At 40.1% G+C, this 27,500-nt stretch overlaps 1 protein-coding gene across 1 annotated transcript in view; it reads right to left on the reverse strand.

Moving 5' to 3' along the window:
• Window positions 1-9,779: 9,779 nt before the first annotated feature.
• Window positions 9,780-27,500, reverse strand: part of LOC137084566 (protein NLRC3-like) — a 20,235-nt gene continuing 2,514 nt past the window's right edge. The window contains exons 2-7 of the mRNA XM_067450857.1: window positions 20,090-20,194; window positions 14,347-14,443; window positions 13,595-13,708; window positions 13,042-13,167; window positions 11,715-11,810; window positions 9,780-11,514 (exon numbers count right to left, since the gene is read on the reverse strand). Of these exons, the coding sequence (XP_067306958.1) occupies window positions 9,780-11,514; window positions 11,715-11,810; window positions 13,042-13,167; window positions 13,595-13,708; window positions 14,347-14,396 (2,121 nt within the window). The 5' untranslated portion in view covers window positions 14,397-14,443; window positions 20,090-20,194. The remainder of the gene's footprint in view (window positions 11,515-11,714; window positions 11,811-13,041; window positions 13,168-13,594; window positions 13,709-14,346; window positions 14,444-20,089; window positions 20,195-27,500) is intronic.

Consider the following 27,500-nt stretch of genomic DNA (forward strand, 5'->3'; position numbering starts at 1 on the left):
ATAGTAAAAACCTGAGATTACCTACATTGTGGGAACCAGCCAGTGGTCCCCACTTTTCAGGAGGCTTATAAATCACACTGGATGAGTTTTTTTGAGAGAGTAAAAATTCAGAATGTTTCCTGTGATGGGTAGGTTTAGGGGCAGTGTGTGTGTGTGTGTGTGTGTGAGATGGGTAGGTTTAGGGGCAGTGTTAGGGGATTGAAAATACGTTTTTTACAGTATAAAAACCATTACGTCTATGGAGAGTGTTCACAAAGATAGTGAACCTGACGCGCGCGCGCGCGTGTGTGAGTGTGTGTGTTCTATCTCCATGGAAAAAATAATAATTAATTCATATCAAGAGGTGGCCATGCTGGATCCCTATGCTTTTAATTAGAGGTGTTTATTCAACAGACACAATAGATTCTTTTAAAACTTTGCACTGAAGACGATTCGCTTTTGTCACCGCGCGGTTGACGCGCGTGCAACAGCGAGCTGAGTGCTCGGAAACAAACGTAAACTAGATGAATCCGTCTTTCCGCGCTCATTGCCAAAGGAGTCCTTTGGAAGGCTCGCGCATCTGTGCGCGTCTGCGCGAGGCAGAAAGGAACATAGAATGTGAAGTATATCGGCGACTTGGCAGTAGACATGTGCCGATTTTCGATAATGCGATTTATCACGATAATGAATATGCACGATATTGTTATCATGGGCACTTTAAAATATCGTAAATAATAATTTATTAACAATTTATAATTTTTTTATAATGCACTCAAGAATACTTTGCCCATCAACCGTATAAATGCTCAACACCGCTGTATTCTGCGTCAAAGGGACACGCGCTCAGATATAAACAAGCCCAACGTGCGTTTGCACATGACTGAACCGGTGAAGGAGACGCGCTGCTGAAGTGCCGCTCAGTGACAGCAGAGGGCGCTGATGAACGGCAGAATGAAGCGATTACCCCGGAAACCAGCAAACAAACAAAAAAACACGTGTAGTTTTTAAAACGGTCGGCCATTCGTTTCTGTAATCTCAATGTTGTTCATCACAGCACCAAATACTTAATACTTAAAGACTTAATAGGCTATTTATTTTCAAATTTAAACATTTTTATGTTTTAATCTGGACTACAACATGCCCTAATGATTAGAACTGTTCTGATTATTTGTTATTGTTCAGTATAACTTTGAGATATGACTTCATTAGTTAACATGTTAATTAATTATTACCAAACTGACAATGAAAAATACTTATAAAGAATTAATCATTCTATGTTAATTTCTTAGTTACTGTTTAATAACATTAAAATCAAAATAACTTTTAATGGACCTAAGATAAAACTAACAATGATCAGTATTTCTTAACTAACATTACCAAAAACATTATACTTTCTGTAACAAATGTAGCTATTGCTCAATCTTAGTTAATGCGTTAAATAATGAGACCTTATTGTAATTTGTAAGCCTAACTGTTGTTCTTTATAGCCTAATTCATTTGCACTTTAATCTGTTTGAAAATTGTACTTTTACAGCTCTGAAAAAAATCAAGAGACCACATAACATTGATTTCTCAATGAGGGGTCTCTTAATTTTTTTCCAGAGCTGTATATATTTTTGGTGCATTATTGTATTTAAACATTCAGTTATTTTTGTTCTTACAAAATAGTTCTTAAAGCTGTTATGCTATGGCAACACTTTTTTTTGCAACTTATTTCAATATCGTGATAAAACTTCATCAATTAATCGCAACATGAAAAATTGATATCGGCACATGCCTAACACACACATATGAGGCGCCACGTAGGATTTAAATCAAACTTCGCTTATCAATACATACATAACACACGTGCATATACACCTATACATTACTCGCATATACATGTATACTATTGGATGTTCAAAATACATATATGAAATACACGTGCACACTAATATGAAATCCATACCAATACATATAGCCTAATGTTAATAATGAATGCATACACACTTGTGAATAACTTGCAAATACATATAAACTTGACGCACGCATAGACCTATAAATACTCGCATATACATATAAACTTCCATGCATATACACCTATAAATACTCGCATATACATATAAACTTCCATGCATATACACCTATAAACACTCGCATATACATATAAACTTCCATGCATATACACCTATAAATACTCGCATATACATATAAACTTCCATGCATATACACCTATAAACACTCGCATATACATATAAACTTCCATGCATATACACCTATAAATAATATACGTATAAACTCGATACGTCCGCTGCTCACCGCTCACGGCCAAACAATCACTGCTAAAATGCGCGACGAAGAGGATCCGAATAGGGGGAAAAAGTGAAAGAGAATATTACTTGACTGACGGACAAGAGCCTGATTAAAACAAAAAATAACTAGCGAATCACCAAAATGCAAGAATGTTTGTGCATTTATTTAGTGTAAGTGGCGATCGATTGTGGATAATAATGAACTGATGATAATAAGGTCGCGCTGTTGACGCTCGTGCAGCCTCTCGAGGAGAAATCCCAACACTAGAGCGTTTTCCTGAATACCATCACGACTGAAAATGACACTGATATGACAGCTCCATAAACAACTAATTAACATTCACTTAGTCACTTACATTTTAGATGCAATATTTAGTGTTGTTGTTCTATTTCAGCAGTGATAATCGTTCACAGCAGACCCGTAACACGTCTCACTCATAGCAACAAGTGTGAACGATTCAGCGTTCGAATGAATCGTTTGAATGAACGACTCAGTGACTCACTCATTAAGACGGTCACCTGCTGCCACCTACTGGAGGTTTAGTTTCATGTTTACACATACTTCCCAACATTTCTTTTTGTCACTTGTAATGAAGCTTGCTTATTAGTGAAATTATCAATATCACGGAATGGTAATTATTGACTTTAGCCTGGATTGATGGCTCTCAATATCGCAATATATATCGTTGGGGGAAAAAATATCGCAATGTAATTTTTTTCCAATATCGTGCAGGCCTACTACACACACACACACAGACTATATTACAGCACAGTAGAGCTACACACACACTATATTACAGCACAGTAGAGCTACACACACACACACACAGACTATATTACAGCACAGTAGAGCTACACACACACACACACACACTATATTACAGCACAGTAGAGCTACACACACACACACACTATATTACAGCACAGTAGAGCTACACACACACACACACACACACACACACTATATTACAGCACAGTAGAGCTACACACACACACACACACACACACACACACACTATATTACAGCACAGTAGAGCTACACACACACACACACACACACACACACACAGACTATATTACAGCACAGTAGAGCTACACACACACTATATTACAGCACAGTAGAGCTACACAAACACACACACACACACACAATATTACAGCACAGTAGAGCTACACACACACACACTATTTTAGAGCACAGTAGTGCTACACACACACTATATTACAGCACAGTAGAGCTACACACACACACACACACACACACACACACACACACACACTATATTACAGCACAGTAGAGCTACACACACACACACACACACACACACACACACACACACACACACACACACACACACTATATTAGAGCACAGTAGAGCTACACACACACACACACACTATATTACAGCACAGTAGAGTTACACACACACACACACACACACACACACTATATTAGAGCACAGTAGAGCTACACACACACTATATTACAGCACAGTAGAGCTACACACACACTATATTACAGCACAGTAGAGCTACACACACACACACAATATTACAGCACAGTAGAGCTACACACACACACACACACACACAATATTACAGCACAGTAGAGCTACACACACACACACACACACACACACACACACACACACTATATTACAGCACAGTAGAGCTACACACACACACACACACACACACACACAATATTACAGCACAGTAGAGCTACACACACACACTATTTTAGAGCACAGTAGAGCTACACACACACACACACACACACACACTATATTACAGCACAGTAGAGCTACACACACACTATATTACAGCACAGTAGAGCTACACACACACACACACACTGTATTACAGCACAGTAGAGCTACACACACACACACACACACACACACTATATTACAGCACAGTAGAGCTACACACACACACACACACACACACACACTATATTAGAGCACAGTAGAGCTACACACACACACACACACACACAATATTAGAGCACAGTAGAGCTACACACACACAGACTATATTACAGCACACTAGAGTTACACACACACACACACACACACACACACACACACACAGATGATTGTTCTCAGTGTTACTTACTCAGCTGATCTAGTTGCTGTAACCACACACACACACACACACACACACACACACACACACACACACACACACAGAGAGATGATTGTTCTCAGTGTTACTTACGCAGCTGATCTAGTTGCTGTAACCACACACACACACACACACACACACACACACACACACACACACACAGATGATTGTTCTCAGTGTTACTTACTCAGCTGATCTAGTTGCTGTAACCACACACACACACACACACACACACACACACACACACACACACACACACACACACACACACAGAGAGAGATGATTGTTCTCAGTGTTACTTACGCAGCTGATCTAGTTGCTGTAACCACACACACACACACACACACACACACACACACACACACACACACACACACACAGATGATTGTTCTCAGTGTTACTTACTCAGCTGATCTAGTTGCTGTAACCACACACACACACACACACACACACACACACACACACACACACACACACACACACACACACAGAGATGATTGTTCTCAGTGTTACTTACACAGCTGATCTAGTTGCTGTAACCACACACACACACACACACACACACACACACACACACACACACACACACACACACACACACACACACACACACACACACACACACACACACACAGATGATTGTTCTCAGTGTTACTTACTGAGCTGATCTAGTTGCTGTAACCACACACACACACACACACACACACACACACACACACACACACACACACACAGATGATTGTTCTCAGTGTTACTTACTCAGCTGATCTAGTTGCTGTAACCACACACACACACACACACACACACACACACACACACACACACACACACACACACACACAGAGATGATTGTTCTCAGTGTTACTTACACAGCTGATCTAGTTGCTGTAACACACACACACACACACACACACACACACACACACACACACACACACACACACACACACACACACACACACACACACACACACACACACACAGATGATTGTTCTCAGTGTTACTTACTGAGCTGATCTAGTTGCTGTAACCACACACACACACACACACACACACACACACACACACACACACACACACACACACACACACACACACACACACACACACACACACACACACACACACACACACACACACACACACACACACACACACACACACACACACACACACACACAGACACACACACACACACACAGATGATTGTTCTCAGTGTTACTTACTCAGCTGATCTAGTTGCTGTAACCACAGGCAGCAGCTTCTGAAGAACTTCATCTGCTGTGTTTACTCTGTCACTGTTTGAACATAAAGATAAAAAATAAGTGAATTATTAATGATGATAATAAAAATAATAATTAATATCAGAGGTGAATAATGGTCAGGCCACAAACTCTACGGTGTGAAATGAGCTGATAACATTAGGCCTGTCGCAATAGTCAATAAATCGCACAATAAAAATAAATGAGCTCGATCATTTTTCCGGCCGTGATAATTTCCATTTGCATTCTTGTTTGTTTTCCTCGTCTCTCTCGCTGACTGTGCCTGCGCCTCATCCGTTTGGGAAGGTGTTGTCACTACTCGATCCGTACCGGAAACACGATTTGTTCTGCGCATGCGCGAAAATGTTTCTACTTCCTGTTTGACATGGCAAAGCAATTTACGGCAGTTATTTGAATTACTACCACTCGATCCGTACCGCGATAGTTTTTTATTTATTGCATAACTATAAATCACTACAAAATAAACAATAAAGAACAATGAATATGTGATTTTTGAAGAGTTGATAATAAATGTTAATTGTTGTGTTTGTGTATTTGTCAGGAGATGGCGCTATAGTTCACATGTTGTTACCTATATAAAGGTATCGTCAGAATGGAAGAGTTGTTGCACCTGCTGTCAACGTAACCATCTGGTACTGTTGGTTTGTTTGTCCTGCTTGTGGACTGAATAAAACTTTGAGAATTGGGAAATTTCTTGTCCTCATGCTTACCTGGATTTAAACATAACATTAATCATAAGCAAATACTTTGTAGGTTTGAAATTAAGGTAGGTAGGCCTATCTTGCCTTGTCAAAATAATATTTACTCATCATACAAATAAAATTTAAGACATCATCCAGCTCTTTACTCTCCTTAGTATATTCCAAGGTTATTATTATGTGGCACTAATTACATTGATTAAATAGTTAGACTTGCTTGACCCCATTTGGGAAATTCAGATGTTTTTGTTTGCATTCAATATTTCATTTTTTAAATGAAAGTTCATTTTTTCTACTTCAACATACTTGTCTACAATATAAAGAATACATGTGTCTGCATTTAAGAAACACACGGGACAATTTATTTATATCAAAAAAATGTTTCCTGGGATGGATCCCCTTTGCTCATTTTGTGGAGTGGAAGATGAGTCTGTCCCTCACCTTTTTGGGATTGTTTTCATGTAGTGACTTTTTTTTTTTTTTTTTTTGGGGGGGGGGGGGGGGGAGAAATTTCGTTTGTTTGTATGTTTTTCTCTCTTAGACAATTTTTATTTGGAGTTTAAGGATGTCCCATTTGTATTTTTTTGTATAACTCTGACAATAGTCTTGAACACAAGTTTTTTTTTCTTATAAATCTATTTATTTTTCTAGCTATGTTTTTTTTATACACAAGTGCATTTTTTTGTCTGTTAAACCTTTCTTTATTTTTTTTTGTAAAGATCTGAAATGTAATTTAGATACTGTCTTTTCTTCCAGCAATGCCAAAGCTTTACCATCCTCGGTAACACTTTAGAATACTGTTTCTTACTTAATGCATAACTAATAAAGAGTTACCGCAGTACTAATGAATAATTCTTCATTAACACTCGAGTCACTAATATTAACTACTAAGGAATGAGTGTTAACTAATCAATATGTAATTTCAGTTATTATGTAAAATCAGTTTAGATACTGTCTTTTCTTCCAGCAATGCCAAAGCTTTAAAGTCCTCTATGCGGTGCAAGAAGTATATATGCCTTTTTATAATGTAAAAAAGGGAAAAAAAGGCATTGGCATATTTTTCACTGTCTCACTCTCTTGAATTTAGGCTACTATAAACTGCACGTCACCCCTTGCTCAATTTTGTTGTTGTTGTTTTTTTGTGTGCTTTTTTTTATAGTTTCCTTTTATATATATAGTGTTCTTTGTTATTATTTAATTATGTATTTGTTTGTTTAATTCATTTTGCTGCCTCGGTCTATTGTTTATATTTGTGTTGTTGTTGTTGAATCCTTTTTGAACTGTGGCTGTTTGCTTTTGTATTTGTTCAATAAAAAATATATAATAATATATATTTTTTAAAAGTGACACCGTTGTCGCAAAAAACTTTGGTGATGACAGGAAGTGACGTCAAAAGTACGTTTTCGCGCGTGCGCAGAACAAATCGTGTTGCCGGTACGGATCGAGTAATGACAGGTGTTTATACACACATCCGCCGTGAACTCTATGGGCGCCGCCATCTTGCCTGCCGCCATTACTGTGTGCCTGTGAAGTGTGACAGTGTGACTCTTGCCGGCGCCCTCTAGTGACATTTCAATGAAAGCGGATCCTGCTCATGAAATGAAATGTCTGGTGAAAGGGAACATTGGGTATATGATGTCAGGCAGTGGCCAAAACTCAGCAGCAAGGCACGCAGTAATGGTGGTGCTGCTTTACTTCAGTGTTTTTGCCGGATGTGTGTATACTAAACACGCAGACTGGGTTCCGGCGTGATGAGACGTCATGCTCGGCCAGATTCGCTGGAACTCGAACTTCTTCGGTTGCGGAGCCGCACGCAGTTACAAAATTTGCCGTGCACACCGGCAAGCGAAATGGGGTCTCGTGTGGAGTTTAAACAAGGCTTAAAGCTACACTGAAGTTGGCAGTTTGATAAATGCAAGTTAATTCTTCAGTTCAATCTGTGTGTGCTAAAGGCACATACGTTCCTGTAGAGATAGCAATAAACATTCTCCTTTTTGACCAAATAAATGAAAAGCATGTCATCAATGTCTTCTCTCTTGCGGTCTCACCTAAAATCTCACCTAGCTTTCCTCAGAGATGGTCAAGTCAAGTTCAGTTTGTGCATGATTACATGATATAACCATTTTTTAATACTGTATCCTAAATTGTGGATAATATCATATGATGAAGTAAATTTCTGGAGTGTTAACGATTAAAAGAAAAAACAACAACAAGAACCGTACAGAACTGAAAACCGTGAGCCTAAAACCGTGATCCGAACCGAACCGTGGGTTTGGTGAACCGTGCCGCCCTTAATATGCTCCTAAAACACAATCATCTGTTGCAGTTTTCATCCATTTTATTAATTGTTTCTGGTATTTATTCAAGTGTATTTTTTGTTAACAGACTGAGAGTCCATTGCTTTTAATGTTTTTGGTTGTTTTGTTCACTTATTGTGGATATTTAAAATGATTTCCGCTTTCAGTGTTAAATAGTCTTTAGAAATAAAAGGTTATTGATATTTGAAAAGGTGTACCTGCGTTTATAGTGGCGCTGCTGTAATGAAATGAGATCCTGTAGAGGGCGGCAGGGAACGTCGTCATCCGTAACGCTTGTGTCCGAGTGAAAAATGCGGATAGCTCACTTAATGTAACTGGAGTGGATGCAAACACGGAGGCGATTAACATCAAACAGATCGCACTTTATTCCCGCTGAACTCTCATCACAAACTCCCTTTTCGTCCACAGCATTACTTAATAAAACAAAATAACTGACTGTGAGCAAGAGAAAAGAGAAAATAATCCCCACACATGGGAGCTCAAAACTCAGTGCGCACACACACAAAAGGCAGACTTCGTTTGCAGGGAGCGCGTGCAACTCTTAAAGGGGCCACACTATATTTCTACTCGTTACAGCGTGCTTTAGTTTCATCATCATGAAAAGGTCAAAGCCATCAGGGGCTCAGTATCGTCAAAAGAAAAAAGAGGAAATATAAAAAAAAGAAAGTGAAATATACAGGTATGTTAGCCATTATTGGTTACTTGTTCTCTACTAATCTGGTCTCTCTATCATAACGTTGAGCAAAACATTACACTGAATATTAGTACTGGACGGACCACACGCCATGCTCATTTCAGGTGCAGAACATTATAGCAGTTCATTTGAATATTTTTTTTTTTACATTAGAGATAGCTGTTTAGTGTAAATTGATCAAGTAGGCTAATACTGTCATAACCATGGGCCTCACTAGGCCCCTTTTTTATGAATTTATGCATCTGCATCAGCCTCCGTTTGAGAAACACCCGCAAATTATGAACAATATCCCAGAAATCAATCTGTGCCCCGTGATTTAAACACCTCTGATCTCTGTGTTTCTCTTTGGTCATAATGTTTTAGACTGTAATGATTGAACTCAGTGTTACTTACTCATCATTTCCGGCTCCAATTAATCCACTCAGGTCAAACTTCTGCATCGTCTCCTCTGAGGACAACAACACAAAAACTAAAGCTGACCACTGAGATGAGGAGAGTTTCACAGCACGTAATCCTCCATATGAGCTCATATGAGGTCGAGCTTCGTTCACCAGTGAAAGATCACCCAGTTCATTCAGACAGTGAAACAGATTGATGTATTTATCTGGAGAGGGATTCTCACTGATCTTTTCTTTAATATAGTCGACTGTTTTCTTATTGTTGTGAGAGCTGTTTCCTGTCTGTGTCTTCAGTTCTTGTAAGAGACTCTGATTAGACTCCACAGACAGACCCAGAAGGAAACGAAGGAAAAGGTCCAGATGGCCATTTTTACTGTCTAAAGCCTCATCCACAGCTCTCTGATGGAGATCAGATAGTGAAGCTGTGTCTCCATTAGTTGGTTTGGTAATCTGGTCAAACACATTGATGTTCTTGTTTATAAAGGAGAGATGCACATATAGAGCCGCTAGATGTTCCTGAAGGCTCAGATGAACAAAGCAGAAGACTTTCCCCTGATACAAGCCCAACTCCTCTCTGAAGATCTGAGTGCACAATCCTGAGTACACTGATGCTTCTGTCACATCAATGCCACACTCTCTCAGGTCTTCCTCATAGAAGATCAGGTTTCCTTTCACAAGCTGCTGATATGCCAGTTTCCCCAGTTTGACAATCATGTCTTCATCTTTCACTTTCTTCTCATAGTCCTTCTCATGTTTGATGTTGGTCTGAAGGATCAGGAAGTGTGTGTACATTTGAGTGAGAGTCTTGGGAATCTCTCCAGTCTCTGCTTCACTCATCATCTTCTCCAGAACAGTGGCTGAGATCCAGCAGAAAACTGGGATGTGACACATAATAAAGAGGCTCCTTGATGACTTCAGGTGTGAGATGATCCTGTCGGCCAGACTCTGATCACTGATTCTCTTCCTGAAGTATTCCTCCTTCTGTGGGTCACTGAAGCCTCGTACCTCTGTCACTCGATGGACACACTCAGAGGGGACGAGATCAGCTGCTGCGGGTCTGGAGGTGATCCAGATGAGAGCCGAGGGAAGCAGATTCCCCGCAATGAGGTTCGTCAGCAGCTCGTCCACTGAGGCTGATTCAGTCACATCACACAACCTCACATCGCTCTGAAAATCCAGAGACAGACGACACTCATCCAGACCATCAAAGATGAACAACACTTCATACTGATCACTGGATATTTCCATTTCTTTGGTTTCAGGAGAAAAGACATGAAGAAGATCTGAAAGACTGAGTGTTTTGTCCTTCATCAAGTTGAGCTCTCTGAAAGGAAGTGGAAATATGAGCTGGACGTCCTGATTCTGTTTCCCTTCAGCCCAGTCCAGGATGAACTTCTGCACAGAGACTGTTTTTCCAATGCCAGCGACTCCCTTTGTCAGCACAGTTCTGATGGGTTTGTCTTGTCCAGGTAAAGGTCTAAAGATGTCACTGCATTTGATCGCTGTGTCCTCTGTTTCTGCTCTCCTGGACTGTGTCTCAATCTGTCTCACCTCATGCTCATTATTGATCTCTCCACTTTCACTCTCTGTGATGTAGAGCTCTGTGTAGATCTCATTCAGGAGTGTTGGGTTTCCCTGCTTTGATATTCCCTCACACAAACACTCAAACTTCTTCCTCAGATTTGATCTCAGTGTGTCGAGGACTTCAGCAGGTTTAGAGTCATGGCTGTAAGATTAAAATACCACATTATTACACAAGTTGGAGAAGTAAATAGCCATAGATCCCAAAATGGATGATTTGTTTGCTGTATTATGGGACACAGAACATCATACGGTTTCTGAAATGTTTCAATCATTAATCATGTGTTTGAGTGATGTGTGATGTCATTGCAGCTCCTAAAATTAAACAAAAGTCCCACATTTTACCTGAAACCAGGACACATGCTTTCATTAAAGTCTTGAGGTTGAATCTCAGGCGTGAACACAGTTTTGTTTTTAACTGGTCTGGATTGAAGATCTGCCCTTAAATCAGAATGAAGAGGGTAAAGAATCAGACACACTGATATTGATGTAATTGTGTCATTAACTGAGTAACAGACCAACAGCTTTTACAGTGTGTGAATGTATTATCTATGCATCATCGTTTTATTCTTTGTATAACTGTTTTATTTACCTTTGTTCTTATCTTTGGTTATTGTTATTTCATATATTTATCATCATTATATTCTTGTTCATTCTCTTTGCAACTGTATATTTCTATGTATTATGCATCTGTTGATTATCTATCTATCTATCTATCTATCTATCTATCTATCTATCTATCTATCTATCTATCTATCTATCTATCTATCTATCTATCTACAACTATTTTAATTTCCCTTGCTTTATTTTAATTCTTACACGATATTCTTATTTCTTAGGCATATGTTGATTATCTATCTATCAATCTATCTATCTATCTATCTATCTATCTATCTATCTATCTATCTATCTATCTATCTATCTATCTATCTATCTATCTATCTATCTATCTATCTATCTATCTATCTATCTATCTATCTATCTATCTATCTCTACAACTATTTTAATTTTCCTTGCTTTATTTTAATTCTTACACGATATTCTTATTTCTTAGGCATATGTTATCATTATACATTTTTTATGTAAAGCACTTTGAATTGCCATTGTTTATAAAATGTGCTATACAAATAAAACTGCCTTGACCTTGCCTGCCTATACAATACATATAACTTTACACAAGAGCACAATGATCATCATTAATAGACTGAAACTTACAGGATCTAAACTCATTACACTGCTGTATGTTAATAACAACTTCAACAATATCAAGTACTATAAGCATAACTGTGGCAAGGGAGACGTGGTTCAGCGAGGTCGGCAACGGGAGAGAAGAGACAGGGGACGAGCGGTACGTGGGTCAAGTGCAGGATTACATTCACTTGTGTCTCGTTGCAGTAATTGGCGTGGGGAGACTGGATAAAGCCTGATGGAAACGGGAAGCTGGAGAGAGAGAAGCTGTGGACTCGTGTGGATGTGGGAGAGGAAGCTCTGGAGAGCACACCTGTTATCGTTATACAGAGACTGAGACTGAACTTGAGTTTGAAAGCGTGTACAGTGCACCTTATTTGTGAATTGAGAGAGAATTATAAATAAGTCCCAGCAAGCCGACCCGGTCTCCTTCCTTCACCATACTTTGAACATTGTTATAATAACTATTATAGAGATGATATACCTGAGATCAGGCCGTGTGTCTCCACTCTTAAACACTATTGGCGGCTCCATAGACCGGTCACTCTTCATAGACACACAGCTGGACTCTGGTCTTGATCTCTTCTGCTGGACTGAACTGGTTTTATAACTAAGTAAAATAAAAAGCATACAGACTTATACATGTTGTGCACTTTTACTGGAAACTTCCGTTTTAGGAAAGATCAGCACGATCACATGACAATTCAACGGCACAAAGGAAGGACAAAGGCTCACAGACTTAAGAGAGCAATGTTTGGCTGAGCTTTACAGATAAACCACATTACTGTACTCTAGTAACGGTGCTCTTGCTGTGAAACATCCCTGTTCTGACAGACACTGTGAAGCTTTCAACAAATCTGTACCAGTGGTTAGAAAAATCAGCTCACTTTTACATGTATTCTATTAAAGGTAGAAAAATCTCAGCTTACATTTACTTGATATCATTGCTAATATTAGACGGACTGACTGACTGATACATTTAGCTTCTAAGTCAAATAATTCATAATATAAGCCTAACTTTTATAGAGATGATATACCTGAGATCAGGCCGTTTGTCTCCACTCTTAAAGTTTATTGGGTGACCCATAGACCGGTCACTCTTCATAGACACACAGCTGGACTCTGGGTTTGAGCTCTTCTGCTGGACTGAACTGGAACAGAGAACAGATTCAGATTAATCCTTTAGATTACTGGGATCATTCTTTATGACAGGAACCAAAAAAATGTGTGTGTCTGTGTGTCCTTGTTTGTATTATACTGTATTATTTTTCAAAAGGCCTATAAATCATACAGGAGGAGTTTTATATTTATGAGAAAGTAAAGATGCAGAATATTTCCTATGATGGGTAGGTTTAGGGGCAGTGTGTGTGTGTGTGCGTGCGCATGTGTGTGTGATGGGTAGGTTTAGGGGCAGTGTGTGTGTGTGTGCGTGCGCATGTGTGTGTGATGGGTAGGTTTAGGGGCAGTGTGTGTGTGTGTGCGTGCGCATGTGTGTGTGATGGGTAGGTTTAGGGGCAGTGTGTGTGTGTGTGTGTGTGTGTGTGTGTGTGTGTGCGTGTGCATGTGTGTGTGATGGGTAGGTTTAGGGGCAGTGTGTGTGTGTGTGTGTGTGTGTGTGTGCGTGTGTGTGTGTGTGTGTGCATGTGTGTGTGATGGGTAGGTTTAAGGGGAGTGTAGGGGGATAGAATGTACAGTTTGTTGGAGAGTCTACACAAAGATAGTGAACCAGACGTGTGTGTGTGTTATTTTTTATGATGTAACAATATTTATCAGTGTGTGTTGAAAGTACCTGCATCCTGGAGAGAAATCTCCACCTGTGGATCCTTGTGAATTACCCATGATGAAGCTGCAGGAGAATCTGATGAGTTTGATCTCCTCCACTGACTCTGAATGAACAAACATCAGACACTAAATTAAATTAAACATCCTTCATAATTTATCTGAACACATCTGGAGTGTGAACTTAAGATCAGACATAGGTCCTATTCACACACACACACACACACACACACACACACACACACACACACACACACACACACACACACACACACACAGAGAGAGAGAGAACATGTTCGGTCGAACCATCGAACCAGGGCCGTGCACGAGCCACTGCCCCTCTTGCCCCCCTTCTTTCCCTCACCCCTAGAGGATTCCGATAAAAGTATTTTTTTTTTCCGCTAAAAACCACTCTGTGTTTTCTCACTCGCTCCTCAGCATCGCTCACAGTCTGTGTAGTGGCTGCTCTTTGTGTCTCTTTCCAAAATGCCTCCTCACATTAACAGGTAGATTACAAAGTGCAATCCACATTTTTGTTTAAACTGACAAACATTAACAATCCCTTTGTCTCAAATTATATTCAATAAATGTAGTGAATCAGAATAAACTTTTTGGAAGTATATACACAATATAAATGTAATTAGCACTTAAGAGAAACCATTGTATTTGCAGTATGATTGTAATAAGGTTTGTTATTCCACATTAAGATAAACTCAATCCCCTTACTGCGACACTGATTTGACCCGACCAACGCCAACAGGACAAAACCCAACAAACGCGTGAAATGGCCAATACAACACATCAGCTGTTAAACCTCTGAAGAATCACAGACATCACCAAACACAAAAGAAACATTGAAGTAAAAGAACACCTTCACTAAAGATTTCATATCAAACAAACAATCACTCAAAATATCCTCCAGAGATTCATATTAATATGAGGAAGTCACACACATGAACACTCACCTCGATCAAACTTTTACAAGATACAGCTTCTCCAATCCTCCAGCTTTAACATCAGAAAGATACACGGACATTCCTGATTAAACTCTTATAAACGAACTATTAAACTGTTAATGTTTAAATCCTTGCTTAAACTTTAACGGTAAACACTTTGATTAACGGTTTTTGTCTGCTTAAGATGGCGACCGGAAAACTCTAGTTCACTTTCACTTTCCATTTGTGACGAGAGAGAAACGCGCGTTCACGAGAGCACTAAGGCGCATGCACGAGAGGAGTCGTTGTTGCATGAACGCGCGTTGGAGATTAATATTTTGTGAATAAAGTGGCAAATTATTATTTTTGCTTGAGGGAAAGACTGTTTGATCACATCTGTGTGATATGAAATGTTTGTCATCCTCCGATCATGTTTATAATCACATTTAGTCATTTATCAGATGATTTTTCCAAATGTGGATCAATGCGATGTGACATAAACCTGAAAGAATCAGAGAAATGAAAACCATACTGTAAAAACACTGTCAACTCTTGAACAGTTTTCATTTATTTCTCCTGCTCTGATCACTTTATTGCACTTTTAATTGAATTACTGAAATGGTCAAAACTCACGGAGAGGAAAGGACAGAAATGATGGCGACACATTAAATAATGAATAAATCCTGATGTTTTAAAGCCATCTCTTCTGTTCTCTCACATCACACTCTTTTAGTCTCGTTTAGCTCTGTTTTATTGTGTTTCTGTGCTATTATGAGTCTCTATTCACTGGAGGAGGAGATCACAGATGATTGTTTTCTCGAATATTTTGCAATGAAACAATCTGTAGTGCAGTAATAACATGTGTGTCTTTATTTCTATCTGCTCAGTTTCTTCTGTTTGTGCCATTCTGTGTTCCAACAGCATCACATCAGCACACAGTGACCTCTAGTGGTGATCTCAGGGAACAACATCATCTGATATCATTACATCCCCCTTTCTTTAAAGGAAATATTCAACAGTAAGCATAATGTTATTCTGTGATGTGTCTAAGTTTGCATTCAGTGTAACATCTTAACTCAAGTGTTAAACTCAAACACAGGCACTTTCTCACCGCTCTAACTTTAAGCGATGTCTCACACATTGAGTCTCTCAGCTTTTCTGATGTGTCTTGTAGATCTTCTCAGTGTAACTGTGTGACTGTTTGATGTTTGACTGTGTGTGTGCAGATCACACTCATCCTTTGCACACGATGCAGATAATGCCGTCGACTCAGACTCAGGATTGCTTTGAATCGAGACTTGTGACTCTTTCTCAGTCTCTGTTTCTTCTGAGAATCTGTCCATCGCCGGTTTTCCCCTGATCAGATCTCGGAGCTCCTCTTGCGTGACGACGGCTTTCTTGCTCCAGTTCTCATCATTTCTGATTCTCATACGTCATGCATCATCAGTGGTCGCACATGTTTCGCAGCTCTGTCACGGCAGAACTTCTGCTTTTCTTTCGGTCGCTTGAACCTCTGCTTCATTTCCACACGTCCGTTCTGTTTTGAGCAAGATGGCGGTGTAGTGCGAAGTGTCCGATTCCTCCGCGTCTCAGCCGGAGCCGCACCGCACTCTAATGGAGAGCTTCTGGGATTGAGCAGAGCACGGTATGGATCAGATGTGCTGTCTGCAGCTTTCTTCAGGAGTCGCTTGAGAATATGAACGGCCTTCTCAGCCTTGCCGTCTGACGGAGCGTATTCTGGACTCCAGCTCACATGCTTGAAGTCATATTGCACTGAAAGATCTGGCCACTCTTTGCTGCTGAAACACGGGCCATTGTCACCGATGAGCGTTTGTGCTATTCCATGTCTTGTGTTATCACACACTTTGTGGACATGTTAGGAAGTAAGGCTAATTCAGGGCAGTTTGAGTAATAGTCGATCAGCACTAAATAATGATGGCCTTTCAGATGAAGAGATCCATTCCCACTTTCTCCCAGGCTGATGTTGGTCAGTCCAGAATTATCATTGGCTCTTTGATCCGCCTGCGTCTGAATCTCTGACATGTGCCACACCGTCTCAGCAGATGTTCAATGTCTCTGTTAACTCCAGGCCAGAAGACTGTGTCTCTCGCTCTCCTCTTACATTTCTCCACACCGAGATGAGCTTCATGGATTCTGTGTCGTGTGTCTCGTCTCCAGCTTTGTGGAATGACGAGTCTGTTTTGTTTCAGGAGAATTTCATCCACAGCTCTTAGATCCCGATATTTTGGAGAGGATCCCGTCGGCCTTCCATTATTCATGTTATCGATGTCATCTTGCGATCCGGTGTGTTTTTTGCTTTGCTCTGCTCTTTGCTTTGGCTTTGCATCTGACACAGGAAACGCAGTAACACCATGTTCACATGTATCTCCACATCTCCTTCTGTTGTCCTCGCTCTACTTCTGCTGCTGCTCGTGAGAGGGCGTCTGCAGCACTAAGGCCCAATCCCAATCCTGTTTTATACCCCTTCGCCTAAAATAGAGCGCTGGAGCCGCTTTTCCATCGGGACAAACTGTTCTCTCTGTTTATTAACCGTTCCATTCAGTGCCGATCCGATCCGGCCGTACGGATATGGTTTCGATTTCTACTGTGGCGCTGCGATAACGAAACGTGATACAAACGAGTCAGTTGTTGCCTTGGTAACGCAAGAGTTTGCAGACGATAAGTGATGTAAATAGCGACAGCGTTATGAAGGATGACCAGATATTAAAGTTTTAAAAGCTTAAATTTGAAAGATTTTCAGTTTATAGTTTGACGTGTTTGAAGTCAATATAGTCTATCAGAAAACAACTATTTGGTTGCTAGGGTACTCAGGCTGGTTGCTAAGGTCTTGCTACATGGTTGCTAGGGTACTCATGGAGTTGCTATGCAGTTTGCTAGAGTACATGGGATGGTTGCTACGGTATTGCTATGTGGTTACTAGGGGTGACCCCGAATAGTCGAAGATTCGATGCATCGATATGCGGAGCCTGATTCGACCACCGATCTCACGGTCAAATCTTCGCGGGTGTTATGAAACGATGATCAAACCATTTTGGCAATATGGGGGTGCTCAATATTTTTAAGACGTCTCGCGGCGTTGAACTGAGCATCGGTGTGTGACCCCTTTAAGGGTGCTGAGCTTCGCACCGCGCCTTTAAAATTAGAACACGTTCAATGAGTGTACACACACCGGCGGCAGCATTCAGCGCCTGTCCGCGGTCACTCAGGAAGTTGTTTAAAATCCTGCCGCACCACAGAGCGCTTTCGTGCAGCTCATCTGTCAGTCAATTCAAAATTGAGCTCGCGTGTATAATGTGCGCGTCAGGTGGCGGTGTGAGATCCTGAGGCGCGGCGCTGAGCTTCGTGTACGTCTTCACCCGCTTTAGTTCTTTTCCTCTCTAGGCAGGTATTTTTTAGGTTTATTTATCAAAATGTTCTTTTATATATTTGTGTGATGTTCTGTATTTCGGTCGCGGCTTTAACATGTTATGAGAAAACGGTTTCCGAATGTTTATCCACCACATTACCTTTTAGGCTATCTAAACCTAAATAAGAAAGCCATCGTCAGCTCGTCTGTCAGTTGGCAGTTAGTTTTGGTCGCTTTATTGAAAGTTGTTGCTGTGTGCAGTGTGTAAAGGAAAATAAAAATAGTTTTACCCTTCGGCTGACAGTGTCGTGCCCCTCCCAACCCATTCACACACACAGATGATTCGACTATCAGTCGACCATAGAGAGATTCGACAATTCTGATTCAAATGTCTAAATCCTTATTCGAGGACAGCCCTAGTGGTTACTAAGGTATTCTGGGTGGCTGCTAGGGTACTCGGGGTGGTTGCTAAGGTGTTGCTTTGAGGTTGCTAACATACTCAGGGTGGTTGCTAGGATGTTGCTATGCGGTTTCTAGGGTACTCAGGTGAGTGCTATGGTGGTTGCTATGCAGTTGCTAGGGTACTTGGGTGGTTGCTAATGTGCTTTTATGCAGCTGCTAAGGTATTCTGGTTGGTTGCGAGGGTACTCTGGGTGGTTGTTAGGGTCTGGCTATGTGGTTGCTATGGTACTCAGGTGGTTGTTAGGGTGTTGCTATGCAGTTGCTAGGGTACTCAGGTGGTTGGTAGGATGGTTTCTATGTGGTTGCTAACGTGCTCAGGGTGGTTGCCAGAGTGTTGCTATATGGTTGCTAGGGTACTCAGGTGGTTGCTAGGATGGTTGCTAGGGTACTGGGGTGGTTCTTAGGTTGTTGCTTTGTGGTTGCTAACATACTGAGGGTGGTTGCTAGTGTGTTGCAAGTCAGTTGCTAGGCTACTATGGTGGTTGCTAGGGTACTTGGGGTGGTTGCAAGGATGTTGCTTTGTGGTTGCTAATGTACTCAGGGTGGTTGCTAAGGTACTCAGGTGGTTGCTAACATATTTAGGGTGGTTGCCAGGGTTTTGTTATATGGTTGCTAGGGTACTCCGGTGGTTGCTAGGGTACTTGGGGTAGTTGTGTTTGTGTGTGTGTGTTTCACTTGTGCTCAGGCCCGGCCCGGAGTCTGTCTGTCTGTCTCTGTGTGTGTGTGTGTGTGTGTGTGTGTGTGACCGCGAGTCCATTGGACAGTGAGGGGGAGGGGCTTACGAGGTGGTAGAGGTGTGGTCAGAGTGGGCGGGGCCTGTTTGTGGGTCAGTGAACCCAAATCTCCAAACAAACAGAGTTTAGCTGACCTGAGATCAGCTGCAGAGAGTCGGCCAACTGCTGCACCTTCACTGGAACTGACAGACGATCACACACTCCACATTTGAACAGTCAATGCTAATACTTTAACAAATAATAAAACACACTTACAGGCTCTGATTCAGAAGAGATTCACAGTTGGAATTGCCCCGTTTTATAGCAATAGTCTTTGTGCACAGCCGGTCTTGTGCTCTCACAGGTTCAGGAAACTGTCCTCTGTAAAATACACTACACACACACACACACACACACACACACACACACACACACACGTGTTGTGCAAGTGTAAGGGTGGATGGCCTACAGTGGTTCTGACTGCAGGGTTGCCGAACGACTAAAGAAACGTTATCAGCGTGATGGTAGAAAACTGTACATTTCTCATCTATAACCACCCACTGCAACTTATACCAACGACGGAAATAAGCGCAGTTACAATAGCAAAATATGTGGGAGAGCGCTGCTTTAATGTGACTATATTGTATTGTAATAGGGAGCACTTCAAAGTCAATACCAAACCAAAACTAGTTAGCAAATCATTTATAATTGAAAGACTTTAATGACAAAATCCGGTTATGGTTACACTTAAAATAGTTACAAAATAGATGAATGAGATGATAAAACTTATACCATTAATCGTACCCAGCATGTGTAGAATGTTACCTGAGAGATAGGGAGAGGTAGAGAGAGAGAAAGATAGAAAGAGAGAGAAAAAGAGAGAGCAAAGAGAAGAGCCAAAGAAGGCCCTTGAAGAGCCAGCCAGAGAACAAGACAGCGTCAGAGGAAAAAGACCCCCAGAGAAAAAGAAACACCCCGAGCAAAAGTTGCAATCTTCTTTTATCCATCCTGTGACCATGTGACTGAAACCCTAAGACCTTCAAACTGACCAATCAGACCAGACTTCCCCCACTGTACTACAGGTGTGGCACCATTTGGCCTACAGGCCCTCAACATCTCTTTGTTTTTAGGAATCCCAAACAGCCCCACTGATAAGAGAGAGGGCTAAACACAGTAAAACAAATGTCTTTGTTCAAAGAAAAATATCAAAATATCTTTGATTATTTTGGATTCTTTCAGTCCTCCCATGGCACCTTTGGCCACGCTCATAAAGTGTCCAGAGGTGACACAGAACACAAAGACATTCTTCCAGTTGTGTGTAGATGTCATCTTCAGACTTGTCGTCCAGAAATGTTGCAAAAGCAGTTTGCCAGTTCAGTCTTTGTTCCCATTGCAGTCCTGCATGGGAAGGCTCCATCAAATGGTGTTGCATCATTCTTTGATATGCAAAACGTCCATTGAACACCTCACACCTCGAGAGAACAGTCACTGAAGGTTAGAGCAAACGCTTGTCCCTCTTCCTGAGGACACAGGATGTGAACTTGTCCAGCAGGGATCCTGTGATTAAAAGAACATATAGCACCACAAAGAGCAAAAGCATACATGGCATTTGTCATTGGTCAGAAGTTTGATATGGTCAGATTCAAATGGTCTCTGGCAATAAGCCATTAAATCGATATACTTAATAAAGTGGTCAAGGTTGAGAATAAAAGAAGATCTCACAAGCTCTTACATTGTTTCTGGAAACATTCAAAATAATTTGCATTATAACAAAACAACAATCATTGCTGGTTTTAAACCCTTTTTAATGAAGAGTATCAACAAAGTATTCAGTGTAACCAAATACAGAGATTCAATTGAATGGATGTCCTAAAACATTGTTCCAAATCAAATGGACAAAATTAAAATAATCAAAAAAGTTCAAAATCAAAAACATTGTTGCAAGTCAAATGGACAAAATACACATAATCAAATATGTTTCAGAAATGTTTCAAATCAAATTCATTGTTACAATACAATGATAAAATAAATGTTTGCACTTAGGTAAGAAGGAGAAATACTAACGTAAATTTTGATATTTAACTTGGTGAGACAAATAACTAACTGAATTAGTAAATCAAAGAAAAACAAAACAAACAATAACTGGAAGAAATTCACAGTTATAATACAGTCTAGACGTAAATAATTTGTGTGAGGCAGATATAGATTTGACTTTGTGTGTGAAGATCAAATCTATGTGAATGCATTTAGCTGTGGCTATGTGTGAATCATGCCCCAAACATGGTGAGGAGGGTTTACAATTGTGATGTAAATTTGGTCCTGTTGAACAGGCAGCCAGCTGAGAATGTGAGTGAGGTGTGGTTGGCTCAACATCTCCCCCCACCAATGTTTGTGTTAGAGAGCATGATAAAGTGCAAAAGTCAGAGTGACTGAATCCTGCTGTGATGAAAACATTTTCATGGTTAATGCAATTGTAAATTACACTGTAGCCAAAATGGCAATTCTATGCTCCTGTCATGGTTTTACTTCAGCTATATGGAAAATAGCAGAGTTTTCCACTTAGGAGACAAACAAATTCAACATAGAAACACATGAAACTTGAAATTGCTTTACAATTGAAGTATTAAAGTTCTTCCAATTTTTACAAGATACATGGTCTAGAATGCATAGATCTACAACCTTTATCCTAAGTGTTTCATACAACACTTACAGTAAAGCAATCATGTGTTTTAAAGAATAAACTTAACTAGTCTATGTGTATTTATTAACACAAACAACTATTATATGTGTTCAATGCGCACAATGCGTTAATACAATTACAAATTTGAAAATACAAACAGGATCATTGCAATTTGGAGGTTTAACTATTAAACTCATTGCTATTAGGCTGCTAGCCCACTAGCCAGTGAGGTTAATAGTTGAAGGCCTTGCATGAACAATGCAGTTAACTCACTGAGAGTTTTACCTGCAAATGAGCGATAATCTTTGCCCTTAGAAAGGAATTTCCTGTTTTTCTGAAAGTAAGGTGGAGGTCGACCTCGGCCCAGTGACCAGCATTTTACCTCTGAATGGCCAATTTTCTGACAGGAACTGCAAAACCTGTTCTCTTTGCCATAGGTTTGTCTGCTATGTTCTCCTGGAGTTGGAGGATTTTTATGACTCTCTAATGCTTGAACACGAAGCGTACTGGTACATGACTCTGCGCTATTGCGGTGCTGCATCACCTTAAGAACTGAAATAGGCACACTTCCTTGAGTTGCACATGCATTTTCTGAACTAAACGTTTCAGATTCATTAGATTGAACATGCGTTTTAGTCCCATCGCTGTTAAGCGTTTTGGAGATGGACTTTTTAGCTATTAGCTTAGCCTTGAGATCTGCAATGGTCTCCTTGTGATTTTTACACTTCTCAGTCAGGGCTAACTGATCAGCAGGGACGTGCACAGGATTTTTGAGGGGCAGTTGCTCTGACCTAAAAAAGGGCACCCCCCCCCCCCCACCATCTGTCCACTTACATATTATTGTTATTGCCATTATCATTATTATTTCAATGCCCCCTAGTGGTATTTATGTTCTGTTCAGGAAAAATATAATAGGTGGGGCTATTTTTTTGCAGTGGGGTCTGGGGGTTTCTCCCCCAAGATTTTTTTTTATTTCGTAGATGTGATTTCCTGCATTATGGTGCGTTTGAGGCCATTTCCCTTGCCTATACCAATAAAGAACTCAAACCAGTCAATATCAATAGTCTAATAAAAAAAGACAATATTAATTTAACTGCCATCAACAGTTTATGATCGTCCGTTTGTTATACCTTTCCGACAACGTTAAGTCTCACCCGACAGCGGCGACAATCTCCTTCTAGTGCCGCTCATGCAGGCTCAGCCAGGGCGGTTAGAAGGATTTTGGGGGCCCCAAGCAAAATGGACATGGCTAACCTTCTATAGATAAACGGGTAATGATTAAAAAAAAAAGAAACCATTTTTAAAACATCTATAAACATTACAGATAGACAGACCAAATATTCCTAACACTTTGTTAAGGGTTACTAGTTGGTTTGCAAACTGTCTATAAACATTATCTGGATGGTTAGGCTATTATAAAGTTGCAACAGATGACTAATACCTGTTAAATATTTAATAAACAGTAACAGTAAAACATGTGGGTTGTCCTGATACTGTACTTCAAAATGCAACAGTGTAAAAATTTCCACACAGAATAAAGTAACTGTTCAAGATCCATTGGTAACTTATAAAAATAATATCATATTTACATAAACTGTTTAGTATATCCCGACACTAGCACATTAAGATAAGATATGAAAAAAAAATCATGTTCCTCTGCCTCTTTCTGGTTAAATAATGTTTATAATAATAATTAATGCTATATTAACTATTCCAGGTTATTTATGCATAGTATAAAAATAGTTAGTAGCCTATAGCATGCTATGCCACTTTCATCAAAACCTATTACAAAGCTATAGCAATTTTAGGTCATTAAAAACGATAAACAGTTATTCTGGAACAGATCTGCGTCTTCCTTATCCCGTTAAAAAACATATTACAATGTAACCATATTCCGTCCGTTTGGAAAAAAAAGTTGCACTAACTGTTCGTTACAAGCAGCATTTGCCATCAGACAGGTAACGTTAGCTAACATAAACATATTTTTGCTAGCCTACCTGCTGCAAAATTACACCATTTTTGTACAAATAGAGTTATTTTATATAGTGTAATTTATCACTTACCACTATCTTGTTTTTTCTCTTTTTTCTTTTCTGGATTCCTAAAGCATAATTCCACTTCATGAGGAGGTTTTGTATTTTGCAGGCAGCAGAGATCGCGTGGTTGGGTGGCTGCTGTCAGCGACGACTGAGAGGGCCCCCGTGAGGGGGATTCCGATAACAGTGTCATTGCACTTTACTGCATTGACTATCAAAGGGGCGCTCAAGCAGTTTGTCGTTGCATTTTATTCTTAACCTGTCGTTGTCTTGAGGCCCCAGGCCAGCTCGGGGCCCCAAGCAATTGCTTGACTTTCACTTTCGGACGGGTACCCGAATATGGAAGTGAATGAGGCTTTGCGATTTTTTTATTTTATTTATTTATTTATTTATTTTTGTATCTAGGCCTACGTGAAATTCTGCATCCATTGTACGATTTTTTTATTTTATTTTTTTCCACCTCGGAAGGGCAATGTGAGTCGAGAAGGGCATATGGGCAGCTGCAACCTGAGCAACCCCCCTGTGCACGTCCCTGCTGATCAGCTAGTAATTTATCTAGCTGTGCTTGAAGATCTTGAATCTTTGCCTCAGACTTTTCTGCTTCAGCATTTTTAGAATGCACTTCTTTACATTAAGCCTCTAGACTTGATAATAGAAATGGTGTCACAACATTATGTAGCCTTTTACAACTTATGAAGTTTAAAGCCTCAATTATTTCACCATGTTTTGATTTCTTTTGGTGTTTGCCAATTATGTCCCACCATCTAAGCATTTCATCATCTGAACTGTTGATTCCAATATCCTCTTTCTTAAGTTTGGACAAGATAGGCTCAACTTTTTCACTCCATAAAGCAAACAATATCTCACTTTTATCAAAAATGTTCCCTTCCATCCCGAGGTGATATTCTGAATATTCTCGGATTGTACAGTAATGGGACTATTGAAGCTGTTTAAAACCTTCCTCTTGGATAAAGTTCTGTTTCATGCAATTCATAAACAATGAAAACAGACTTACCCAATCCTTAGTCAGAAGGCCAGCTTTAATCCAAACACAAGATCAATTGTGGAAAAATGTCCTCATTCTGATGAATTTCAGAAAATTCACTGCAAGGGATCCCGGGTTTCGGCACCATCTGTAAGGGTGGATGGCCTACAGTGGTTCTGACTGCAGGGTTGCCGAACGACTAAAGAAACGTTATCAGTGTGATGGTAGAAAACTGTACATTTCACGTCTATAACCACCCACTGCAACTTATACCAACGACGGAAATAAGCGCAGTTACAACAGCAAAATATGTGGGAGAGCGCTGCTTTAATGTGACTATATTGTATTGCAATAGGGAGCACTTCAAAGTCAATACCAAACCAAAACTAGTTAGCAAATCATTTATAATTGAGATAATTTAATGACAAAATCTGGTTATGGTTACACTTAAAATAGTTACAAAATAGATGAATGAGATGATAAAACTTATACCATTAATCGTACCCAGCATGTGTAGAATGTTACCTGAGAGATAGGGAGAGGTAGAGAGAGATAGAAAGAGAGAGAAAAAGAAAGAGAAAAAGAGAGAGCAAAGAGAAGAGCCAAAGAAGGCCCTAGAAGAGCCAGCCAGAGAACAAGACAGCGTCAGAGGAAAGAGACCCCCAGAGAAAAAGGGAGACCCCCAGAGAAAGAAGACCCCCAGAGAAAAAGAGAGACCCCGAGCAAAAGTTGCAATCTTCTTTTATCCATCCCGTGACCATGTGACTGAAACCCTAAGACCTTCAAACTGACCAATCAGACCAGACTTCCCCCACTGTACTACAGGTGTGGCACCATTTGGTCTACAGGCCCTCAACATCTCTGTCTTTAGGAATCCCAAACGGCCCCACTGATAAGAGAGAGGGGGCGAAACACAGTGAAACAAATGTCTTTGTTCAAAGAAAAATATCAAATATCTTTGATTATTTTGGATTCTTTCAGAAGTTACTTCCAAACTGTAATATATTATAGATTACTTATTACTGATATTTAAAAGTAATTCTTTACGTTACAATATTACTGTCTCAGAATTGTAATGCGTTACATTACTCCTGTATTACCTTTGAGTTACTTTCACCAAAATAACTACAGAAGTAGCTCTTAACATGCTAAAATGTAGGCTACCAGAGAGCATTTTACATCCAGTAGAAGGAAATATGATGAAGAATAATGACTGTGGGCTAGACTAACAATAGAGAATTGTCTCAAGACAATGCACGAAATCATGACAGACAGAATCACAAGCGATCCAATTCTGTTATAAGTATTGTAGAGGTAAAGAGATTATCTGGCAATATCTGGGAATAGCTTCTGTTCATAGACACAAAATAACTGTGTGTAAACTCTAAGTTCTGACAATATGCGCATTTGTTCTTTTCTTATTGTTGAGACATCGATAGTTATTTCGGTTTTAGACAAAGGTTGCATTTGACTGCATTGACTATTAGCCTATGTTTTTGTTCTTATATGTGATAAACTAAGCAATGCGCATCCATCTCGCGAATGTACAGTAGAGATGTGACGGTGGGGACATTTTCCCACCGGTTAATCAAAGTGTGATGTGTCAACATCGGTAATAACGGTATCTGGGCTTTTAAATCACTAATTATATCTAACCGAAAGGAACATGCGCACTGCCGCTCAGGCATTAATAATGGCAGCGGATGCAAAGCGAGTGCTTTCAATGAATTCCTATGAAAGTTATGCTTCCATATGAACTGAAACCGTGCCAGTGCGCGCACACTGTGAATGACAGCTCGTCAGTAAATGCGCGCTCTGTGCGGCCAAGCAGATTTTAGTTTCGGTTTAAAATTTAAAGGGGGTGGGGGGGGGGGGTGGGGGACTGAAACACTCAGTTTCAGTCAATCTCATGTCAATCTTGAGTACCTATAGAGTAGTATTGCATCCTTCATATCTCCGAAAAGTCTTGTTTTATCAAATTTATAA

Source organism: Pseudorasbora parva, chromosome 8 (assembly GCF_024679245.1).
Source record: "Pseudorasbora parva isolate DD20220531a chromosome 8, ASM2467924v1, whole genome shotgun sequence".
NCBI classification, from domain to species: Eukaryota; Metazoa; Chordata; class Actinopteri; order Cypriniformes; family Gobionidae; genus Pseudorasbora; species Pseudorasbora parva.